The 11,599-nt window shown below is 39.5% G+C and overlaps 1 protein-coding gene across 2 annotated transcripts; it reads left to right on the forward strand.

Moving 5' to 3' along the window:
- Positions 1 to 3,315: 3,315 nt before the first annotated feature.
- LOC107299793 (forkhead box protein J1-B-like) lies at positions 3,316 to 7,202 on the forward strand. 2 transcript variants are annotated; one of them, XM_015829131.1, is made up of 2 exons: positions 3,316 to 3,335; positions 6,591 to 7,202. In XM_015829131.1, exon 2 carries the CDS (start codon positions 6,660 to 6,662, stop codon positions 7,191 to 7,193), a length of 534 nt encoding a protein of 177 aa, XP_015684617.1. In that variant the 5' UTR covers positions 3,316 to 3,335; positions 6,591 to 6,659; the 3' UTR covers positions 7,194 to 7,202. The 2 variants fall into 2 exon arrangements, with proteins under 2 accessions (XP_015684617.1, XP_015684616.1); XM_015829130.1 differs by lacking the exon at positions 3,316 to 3,335 and adding an exon at positions 5,198 to 5,223.
- Positions 7,203 to 11,599: the final 4,397 nt, after the last annotated feature.

Raw genomic sequence — 11,599 nt, forward strand, 5'->3', positions numbered from 1 at the left:
CACGTTTAAAACTAAGGTCACATGGAGATTTAAAAGTTAAAAAAAATAAACTCTTAGCCAAATACTTGCCATCTTTTCTTGGAACTTTAGCCTATAGAGAGCAATATGGAAGAGAATTATGCATCCTTTGGCTTATGATATTCTTAGAAAGATACAACAGAGAAGTAAATATGCTATTTCATGTGGGTGATGATGACATTTAAAAGCTAGTCGGGCCAAATTTAGGCATTTCCAATCTATAGGATATGTAAGCTTTTAAAAGCCTTAATTTTTCCCCCAACAATGCCTTGTATTTTTAAATGCTTCCTACCTACCTCCAGCTGAATTAATCAGTTAACTTTACAAATATATTAAGAACTGTGTGTTGCAGTAATTGTCAATCCCTAACAGAAGCAGTCCATTTTAGTTGTCTCTAGCCAGCATGGACTATTAAGTGGTACTTTGCAAAGAATGCAGCTTTTCTTTCAATGTTCTCAGGAAACTTTTTTTTCTCATTATACAGGCTTATTTACAATATTTTAGAAGTGGGCAGTTTTTAATCCCTCCAAACTTTGCTAAACTACAATTCCCAGAAGCACTGCAAAAGATAAAGTGAACTTGAAGTGGTTTCTTTAAAACATTTCTATGCCATTTTTCTATTTTCTTAGTTCCTTCATGCAGCCTTATAATCTAAAAAATTATGAAACAGAAGGAAAAAGGGACAGGGAAAAAAAGGTGGAAAGAATTAGCATCACTTCCTAATTATAATCCCCAATTATAGTGATCTTTGCACAATGATTAACTGGGTACAGTTCAGTGACAGGAGTTGTTCTTTCAGCCAGGCCAATGAAATGTCCCTATTCCCCATTCCCTCTCCTGCTGCAGTTGGGGATAACAGAGAAAAACCATATGATATGGTCCTTCTTCCCATCTAATTTCCCCTACAAGTATAATGCTAAGTTTTAAAAGGAGCACCTCTTGTGTTAAGCCAGGAAGACCAAAGTCTGAAAAGTTGTAGTGTGAAAGAAAATGAAGAAGGTAATGGTGATGATATCAACTTCACGATTCATAATTTCCTGACCAAAAAGGAAGCCAAAACATGCAGCCTTCCAGATGAGTGGATCTGCAGTTCTCAGCTCTCCCAGTCAACATAGCCAGAGAGAGAGGGAGGCTGCTGGGAGATACAGTTCAGCAAAATCTGGGGGCTTCACTGGTATGCCTATGTGCTGCATCATAAAAGAATGCAAGATAAAGAAGGGGTGATGTTTAAATCTCAAGTGAATATTTCTCTGACCTAAAATAACGTAAACCAAGGGTGTCCAACCTTGCTTGTTGAGAAGTTCTGGGCGTTGAAGTACACTAGTCTTAAAAGTTGCCACGGTTGGACACTCCTGATGTAAACTGCAAGGAAGCAAGGAAGCCAACACCAATTTTGCTCTCATTTTATGAATAACCATAATTCTGAAAATAAACACTTTCAATTGCATATTAGCAAGCAGTGCAGCTTAATGATTTTTTAATTCTTATATGCACTATAGATAGTAAAATTAACACTACCACAACATCAAAAGTACAGGTAGTTGATTTACAACAGTTCGTTTAGTGACTGTTCAAAGTTACAACGGCACTGAAAAATTTGACTTATGACCGTTTTTCACAGTTACGACCTTTGCAGCATCCCCATGATTAAAATTCAGATGCTTGGTGATTCATATTTATGACCATTGCTGTGTTCCAAGGTCATGTGAACACCTTTTGCGACCTTTCAACAAGCAAAGATTCACTTAAAAGCTGTGGCAAGAAAGGTCGTAAAATGGGGCAAAACTCACTTAACGAATGTTTCACTTAACAGAAATTTTGGGTTCAATTGTAGTCGTACGTCAAGGACTATCAGTACATGTTTTCTTTTTTCCTTTTACCATGCAACCCTAGTTCTGTCTGCAAATTGAACTGTGCCTTATTAATTCAAAAGACAACAAAATTATCAGCATCTCTGTTTTCTTGCCATTTAAAAAAAATCTAGCCTACTATTTAAAAGAATGAGATAGCTATTGCAAAAACCAAATTTTGAAGGGGCACAACGAGGGGGAAAAATGACACCTGAATGAACAGACCTTTGTATCCTCTTTGAGCCAATCTTCTGAAGTGGTCTGAAGGACACTAAGCCTATACCAGTATTGAAATAAAATTCAAGTGCCAATCATTGCCTTTATATAAATGAAATGAAAAGAAGATTCATCTGGCTTGAACCTCAAACCGTGAATGCCTTAGCACAAGACAGGTTCTAACTGGGAGGCAGTTGAGACAGTAGCTCAGCCGTCCTGGATGCTGAATCCTCTCCCAAGTTTTAACTCCCCAAATTTCCATGTAGTCTGGCCCAGGAGAGATGAAACCCACCATTTCTTACAACAAAGACCTGAGTCCACATAATTTTCACTTTGAGATGGGGAAGGCAGCTTTCCCTCACATTTTACATCGTTTTTTGAGGGAGTGACCAAATGGCAGGGCTGCAACCTTTCTTTACCGGCTGAGCTGGGCCAGCTTCCAAAATGAGTAACCGCCAGAGAGGGGCATTGTCTGAAGTTTTTATAAGCTGGATGGTATGCAAATGTCAGGAGTAGTGCAGAGAAGTTACATCAGGGCAGGAGGGTGTCTTTATGTTATAGCAGAACCCATACCAGAGGGAAGCCTCACAATGCTTTGTAATTCTGACTTTTGGATTCATATTTCTTCCAAGAACACAAAAGAGTGCAATTTTCATTTGTATTATTTGTGAGGTAAGTTCGGTTGAGAAAGAACATCTAGGAATTTGACCCTGGGTTCCCCTGACTTTTGTTTGAATCACAACTACTGTATACTTATACTACCCCAATTCATATTTTGGTAATCAGAAGCCAAGAAAGATTTTGCTAAGGTGCAAGCTAGAAATTGGAAGACCTCGTGGCCTCACTAAGGCCTGCCTTAGGCATGAAAACCAGCTGGATGATTCTGGACCAGTCCCCCTCTCTCTCAATCTAACCCTCCTCACAGGACTATTGTTGTGGAGAAAATAGGAGGAGGAAGGAGTATTATGTATATATGCCACCTTAACAAAAAATGAAGGTAAGATAAAAACCTAATAATAAAAAAAGAGTCCTCATTTTCATTACTTTGTTACCCAGAAGGACTGCTTCTGTTTCTCCATTTTCCATCCTTATCCCAATACAGAGTTTTCAAAGAATGCAAAAGAGGTGACTGATTAACAGAAGTGCCTGGATCCCACTAGTCGGTTTTCATGATGTCACCACTGTCTCTTTCTGCACAAAAAGGCCCTTCATCATCAAAAACTCATCACAGCAACAGATAACCTGGAAAAGGTAAGTTCATTCTTCCCTTCGTAGAGCAATGTCTCTTGCAGGAATGTGTTTTGACAATGCATTTGCATCAAAGGTAGCCTGTGTGACTAAACAAGAAATGAGGGACAGGAAAAGCAGAAGAGTGTCGTAGAAGCAGTGCTGGAAAAGCTGCTCCAGCAGAGAACTTTCTTCCTTAGTTAGGGAAGTTGGGAAGAATAAAATGGCCTGGTGCTAGAAGCTGACGGCAGTTTCTTGAAGAACGTGATAAATATCTAATATCCTTCTCGATTATGCTTTCTTTCAAAGGAGAGAAAGGTGATGGGGGGGGGGGGAAACAAAGAAGGAGCCTCCAGAGGAGGATTTCTACCCCTGCCTCTTAATTAAAAAAAAGGGGAAAGATGCTGCAATCTTTCTGATTGAGGGCCTGTTCACTTCCCTCCCCCAATTCTACCTGAGCTCTGGTTTCACCTCTCCCCCTCCCCACCGATCAGGTTACACACAAAGGTCAGGCAGGCAGTTTCAGGTCCAACTCAGTGGCCTGAAAGGAGAAAGGAGGCTGGCATAGTCCTCCCTCCCCCATGCCTCTACCCCAGGGCATGAGTGCCCCTTAACTGCAGGAGGTCTAGGCAGGGGATCCATTTGGTCTCTGAAGTCATGAAAAGCTAACTGTCAAAGCAGCTGTGGCAAAGAGTTCAAGGGCAGGAGAAGAAACCTTTGCCCCTGAATGTCCTCTCCCTTTCCTACAGTGCCTCTTCTGGAAAAGGCAACTTCAAGACAGAAGTACTGTCTCTGATAGATCGTGGTGGTGGTGGTGGTGATGACGATGATGATGATTTAAAATCAGTGTTTCTCAACCTTGACCATTTTAAAGCATGTGGACTTCAACTCCCAGAATTCCACAGCCAGCAATGCTGGCTGTGGAATTCTGGGAGTTGAAGTCCACATGCCTTAAAATGGTGAAGGTTGAGAAACACTGATTTAAATAAATAAACAAGCAACCCAAGGGAGAAGCCACAACAGTCCGTTCTTGAGGAGGCTGGGGCAAAGCAACAGCTAGTTAAGAGGCTGGGATTGCCAAGTTTTGAGAGGAAGGAACAGGCGATTTAAACGGTTCCCTTTCTTTCCAAGGCATGGATCTTTCTGGTTGCTGGGCCGTTTGTTCTTGGCAGACGGGCCCCTTCACCACCGCCGCCCGAAGAAGAATGGGCATCTGGGAGCCGTTTCAAGTGGACTTTAATTTGTCTTAATGAAACTCACAGCAGTAAGCTCCAAGCGCCCCCCTCGGCGTCGTTACCCCAGACTAATCCCTCGCCCTCGGCAAGCGAACGAACGAACGAACGAACGCACGCCTCCGCCTTGTCGAGCGCGTCCAAACGGGGAGAGACCTTCACGTGTTAGGGTAACGTGTGAAACCGGGCCAACTCAGGTTTTCGTAGGCCAGCCCTCTTCCCCCCCACCTGCAACTAAAAACTAACCGGCAGCAAAAAAAAAAAAAAAAAAAAAAAAAAGCGAGCAAGGGAAGATTTAATGGGGATTAAAAAGTTGGTGCAAAGTCATAGAACTGAGCAGAAAAACGGGAGGGGGGGGGCTGTCAATGATTTGCGCTCTCCATGGAGACCCGAGGACCAATGGGAAGGGCAGAAGCTGTTTATGGAGGCGGAGCGTCTCCATGGCATCCAGAGAAGCCTTTTGGAGCAGCTACTTATTGACAGTCATTCTGTTGCTTACAAATCACAGTACCTTTGGGATAAAAGGGCTCTGGCAGCTTTAATAATTTATCCGACGGGAGAACAGTAGAAATCCCCCTCTCCCCCCTCCCTTTTTTCTTCGTTACCCCACCGAAGAGCCCCCCCCCTCCCCCGTTTAGCTGTAAACCTTTGGCAGCAGTGGGGTTTCTTCATAGGAGCAGGTAAGATGACGGGATTATTTATTTATTAGGCTGGCTAAGAAGAGGGACGTGTAGGTTTCTACCTCCCATGATATTGGGAAAGCCTTATTCTCCTTCCCACATCCACCGCATCAAACTATGATCGTGGGTTCCCTGGATCAGTTACCGTATAGAAAAAACTTTCACTTCAAGGGAGTGGAGGAGACATTAAACTAAGGTAACGATCTCGGTAGTGTAATTTGGGGTTGGGTTTGTATGTCTTTAACGACGGAGGTGTTTGGCGTGGTTTTCATTTCTTCGTTCTGGAGACTGTACACCTAAATACAAGTATTCATTGCTCTTACATGTGGTTGATCCTTCCAGTTTATTGTATGATTGTAACCTAGATCAGTGCCCCCTTAAAATTGCCCAGAAAATCTATAAGAATCTGTAAGTTTGTTTAAATTGTCTAGCTTAAATTGTCTAATTTTCAGTCTGTTCAACAGACTGTTCTGTATTGAGGTACTTTCAGCAAGAACAAAACTTCCCATTTGTACTGAATATATATGCCCAGGATAGGATTGGCAGTTCTAGCCATTGTGAAAAGAAGTTATACACCCAGTACTTATTAATTTGGATAGTGGAAGATATGTTCATCAATTATTAGTGTTATTGTAAGTGTAGTCCTGATCATATCTACTTAAAAATAGACATCACAGCATTTAATAGGGCTTATACCCAGGTAAGTGTATATAGAATTGCTGTCTTAAATATATGTATTCATATCTCCATCCATTTTTTTCAAAGACAATTCATAGTGATATATATATGTATGTATGTATGTATGTATGTATGTATGTATGTATGTATGTATATGTATATATACTGCTCAAAAAAATAAAGGGAACATCTTACCATGGAACTGAAGGAGTTTGTGTTCCCTTTATTTTTGTGAGCAGTATATATATATGTATATATATATATATACACATATAAATAAATAATGAAATTAAAGAATTTTTTATAACAATGAGAGAAATATCAGGGATTATTTCAGTGGTTTCTTACTTTCTGTGTTATAATGGTGTTTCAATAGGAACAAAGCTATTCAGACTCATGGTAGTTTTGAGAAAAACCTTGCCACAAATGGGATTGGGCAAATTCCACCCAATTTATCACCACTGTGGCCTACATAAAGTAAGCTGTTATAGTTGAGAAGGATGATTTGATTTGATTTGGTTTGACTTGATTTGATTTGAGAGATGTGACTCCATTCTCTAGGGTTACATCCAGGATATATTTGGTTCTTGTGCTTTTTAATGTTTGGCTGGGAAGTAACTTGCTCAAGGGTACATCTGTGTGCTGCGTAGTGGTTAGGGACCTTGAACGTCTTCATGTTGTTGTTTCAGGATTGTTCCCTTACCCATCCTCCCCATTCTTTTCCAATCCCCCCCTTCCTGCTCTCCCACAATTCCTGAATGTTGGACCTGCCTATTTTGACTTCCACTGGCATGACTGACGGCTGGCTAAATATGCAGTCAGAGGAAGAAAAAAGTCAGGACTATAGCATAATGGATTCGGGCAACCTGGATGACAGCTTGACCAGCCTACAGTGGCTTCAGGAATTCTCCATCATCAATGCAAACATGGGCAAGTCATCCTCTTCCCTATGCAGTACAGATCCTCATGGTTATCACAAAATACCTGGCTCGGCTGCACCATGTTCCCCCCTTGCTGGTGATCCAGCATGCATGGGAATGCCCCATACCCCTGGCAAGCCAATTTCCTCCTCCACATCCAGGACTGCACATCTACAAGGCCAGCCACTAGAAAACATAGATTACAAGACCAACCCTCATGTGAAACCTCCTTACTCTTATGCTACCCTCATCTGCATGGCAATGGAAGCAAGCAAGAAAACAAAGATCACCCTCTCAGACATCTATAAATGGATTACTGATAATTTCTGCTATTTCCGGCATGCTGACCCTACATGGCAGGTAGGTGACTAGGAAAATTCCTGTTTTGGCAACTGTCTGTTGAGTAAGGAACCTAATTATGTGTGGGAAGTTATAGTGCCTGCGTACTTATATCAGTTTTGAATTAATGACTAGCTTTTCACTCAAAATGCATCCAACAGTAGTAATGGCTTATTATAATGGTTTTGACAATTTCTCTATGTCTTTCAGTATAATTCCTCTGCATGCTAGGTAAATCAAGTTAACATTTTATCGGGCTTAAGAATAACTTCTAAAATTACATGTCCAGGGATTTCAGAAACAACTATGGTAGATCTACAAACAGTTTATAGCACTTTTAAATTATAAAGTTAGCCCTTTTGCTTTTTGGACCAAGTTTCCTCAAAAAGTAACATATTTCTTTTTTTCCAGTTTTGCCATTTTATATGAGAACCACGTTGCTAAGTTTTCTGGCTGTAGGACACTCTTCTGAGAGAAGAATAGATTTGTTGACAACCCACCATGACATTAGAAAGCAACCAATGGCACTTAGTGTTCGTGCTGAACCTTTCTCTGCTTCCTTCTCCCTTGAGTACAATTACTGTACTCGGTGTGTTTCCTATTGAAGTGTTTTGCTTGGAGTAAGCACTTAGTAGCACAAGAGATTGTTGTAAATGAGAAAACAGAACAATGTAAACAGGCATGTTCTTCCTTTAAAGGTAGTAGTTATCTACACTGTGGATTATTCAGAGGCTAATTGTTGTAGTTATAGAAAACAGAATCACAATTAGAATGCCAGTATAAAAAATGTGTTCAAGTACAACCTTCCCCAAGTTGTCCACACATGTTTGAACTGCAACTCCCATAATCCACAACCTACTTAGGAAGGCTGTTGTAGGAAGTATACAAAATGTATGAGGAAAATGTGTAAGAGAAAATAAGGAGGGATGAATAGAAAAAAATGGAAAGATGAAATATAGTGGACAAGACAAAAGTTAGTTGTTTAAATATGATTTATTTTAAAAAATTACAAAAGAATAAGGAATCAGATAATAATCTTCACAGTGGTCAGATCTATTTATTGTATGGGCCAGTGTGTCTTAGACACCATCCACCTATTGAGCTACCATTGGATACAAAAAAATGTGGCCCATCACCCTTCCTTCTGTGGGCCAGAGAGCAGATAGGATCTCAAAAAATAGGATCTTTTTTGCATGTTTTGAATTTTGGGATAGGAAGTAAACCAAGATTTTAAGTCTTGCAAAGACTAATAGCATTAGTTTCAAAATTTGAACACTTCAGTTCTGACTCCCTTTCTGTTGGAATGCATCCAAACTAGATGCAAAGACTGGAGCAGGCCTTAAGCCAATGGAACAGTTCTTGGGGACCTTGTGGGTTTCTTCTCCAACTGTCTTTGATTAGTAGACAAAGTACAGCTTACTGGAGTCATGCTAGATATTGCACCATAAACTATTATTTATAGCCATGTTGGCTGGCTTCACACAATACACTGAACCCCAAACCTACATATTATGGCTTAGAACAACATATCAACCTGATCAAAGATACTGTGCATCTAAAAATTGCTTGGAGGCTGTTACCTCTCTGTCATACACTGGATACCTCTAATTCATTCAGTCACAAATATAGATCCAAAAGATAAGAGAATTATCTACAGAGAAAAGAGGCCAGCTGATTTTTCCAGAGGTATTTATATTTTTTATAAAGGGTCATTGAACCAGAATGTTAACTAAAATGCTTTTAGAACCTTTAGGCTTTTGAATGCTGATACTACACTGGCCCAAAGAGAAGGCTGTGAGCTTTGCCATTAACATACTGCTTTATCTTGAAATATCTCAATTCCCCATAAGAATCTGGAAGTGGCAACTTGTTATAAAAAGCAGTCCATATTCAGCTTCTAATGCTCAATTCCTATACTCCAGATTTTGGTTTGTCATAAACAGAAGAAACCAGGTTAATGCACTGTAGTCAAGAAAGCTTTAAAGCAACCATTCTTTACCGGTTATAGAGTGGGATGGAACAGGGGAAAGGAAAGAACACATTAACTGGTAACCTGACCGAAGGAAGATTCTTTTTCATCCCTCCCCCCCCTTCCTTTAATCCATTGGAGAGGGAAGATCAAAAGCTCTGGCTATATCAGTTATATACAAGGCAAAGAGCTGGATGCCATCTGGTGTTCCACAGGACTGAAGATGAAGAAAGATGTGAAAGAATTAGCAATAAGCAAGTGAGAAAAGATATTAAGAGAAAAGAAACGAACAGACGTGACGGGCTATTTTATTAGACACAAGAAAAGCCCAAAATGGTTTGCTTCCTGAAGCAGAAAACAAGATGGCATCCTCCCTCATTCCATGTAGAAGCCAACTGAACTTACAGTTGAATCTTATGTCAGTACTGATCATAGCAACTTCCATCAAAGAGTCAGTAACTAGGAGTGCCCAGAAGGAACAGACAGGAATCTGCCATATACTTTTTGAATCTCCAGTTACTACCATAGCTGGCACACCTAAGACTGTATTTGGCTCTATGTGATTTATCAAAATATATTTGAGCCAAAGATTGAAGTTAATAAGAAAACCAAGTAAGGGGTAATCACTAGGTCTTTTCTAATGCACTTATTCAATTTTGGCTGAGTGCTATATAAGGAGAAATGGTACATCTCATGATGTTTATTTGTAATTTCAGTGCTTGTAAAAGTGTAGATTGTTTCAAGCATCACACTAAACTCACTGTTTGTTGAATAAGTCATTATGGATTTACACATTACTTTAAGACATAATTTATAAATCCAAGCCGCTAACATCATACAATGCACAGTAAAGCCAAACAAATGATAATACCGTATAATTTAGTTTATATGATCTCTGCCTGTGATTTGCCCACATTTCCCAGTAGAAGTAGGATACTTAAAAGCCAACATTATACAAGCAAAAATCTTTTTAACACCATCCCCAATTAATCTCAACCAAAAGAAAATGTGTTTCATCCAGGCATTCTTGTATCTGATTTCCCTTGTGTTTGTAAAATTACAGATTAGGGTGTAATGTTGAATCTCAGAGATAAAATCCCATTGAAGCATAGCAGAGAATCTCAGAGAAAAGCCCTAATATTTTCTCTTTTTGTAACTGATTAGTAGTAAGTCAGTTGCTAGATATTATAGTGAAGATACCAAAGTTAAGTAATACAATTTCATTGCCTGTCCAAAGATACCAACACAGCACTTGAAATTCACCCCAACCCCCTCACAGAAGTTGAAATTCAACCCAATTTCTGAAGTGCTAACAGTTGACTATGGTCAGTCTTTATTCCATGGTTGCTCCTATGCTGCCAATAATGACCTCATTGTAATGTACTGAATAATTCCTGCCCTGATCACAAAATAACTATTTCATATATGCACTTGATTTCCTTCATGTTATAATTCCCACTAGGGAGGAAGGGTGTAGAGATTCCTCATATAAGACATTTATGTTAGTAAATTGTTCTTATTCAGTGATATTACTGGGATATATGTTCCTGTAAGTTTGTTTTAGAAGATAAATCTATGATAATTTATTTGTTTTTATCTATCTACTTATACAGGAATGTCATGTCTTGGGCTGATTGACATTACTTCAGATCTATTGAAAGGATGCATTTCTTTGAGAAAGTTTTAAAAACAACTTTCTGTTCATTCATCTCTGTGTCCCTCTATATCCTGATATGTCCATAAGTAGCTTCCTATTACTGTCATGCATTTATTTATACATGCAAACATATATACTTATATAATTCTAGGTACACTGTTATCTCAACAAAATATACCATTATCAAATGAAGTATGATCTCTTGAGTACAGGGGTTCTTACATCTTACAGCCAACATCCAGATTATGTCGGCCTCTTCCACATTCGGCTCCCCTAACCCTTTGGTCCCAAAGTCTACTCTAGAGTATACCAGTTCCCCATTACTTGTCCTAAATTAAACCTAAATTAAATTAAATCTGAACAGATGCTATATATCTTTAAATGATAAAAATGTTAATCTGATGAACTTTCTGGAGTCACATAATTTGGTTTTTCAGTAATTTGTTGGAAAACCACAATAAATGATGTGGATAATGCATTTTTAGGGTTAGGGGAAATCTGGTGTATTCTTAAAAAAGCCTTTTCATAATATTACAGTTTTGAATATTTAAGTAACACTTGCATGTAACACATAATAAGTATTATTAATTGCTGTTTTAGCTTTGTTATATGTCGCCAGGGCTTTTTTTCTCGGAGAAAAGGTGGCGGAACTCAAACCTGGCCACGCCCTCATCAAACCCTAGGACCGCCCCTTTAGAGAACAGGAATGCAAGTAAAATTTGGGAGGGGCTATTTCCGGTGTGGGAGGGGCTATTTCCGGTGCGGCCAGCCCGGAAAAAGGTGCCGGAACGCGGTTCCGCCGCGTTCCGGCTG

Source organism: Protobothrops mucrosquamatus, unplaced genomic scaffold, assembly GCF_001527695.2.
Source record: "Protobothrops mucrosquamatus isolate PMUCROS unplaced genomic scaffold, P.Mucros_1.0 scaffold5480, whole genome shotgun sequence".
Taxonomy (NCBI): domain Eukaryota; kingdom Metazoa; phylum Chordata; class Lepidosauria; order Squamata; family Viperidae; genus Protobothrops; species Protobothrops mucrosquamatus.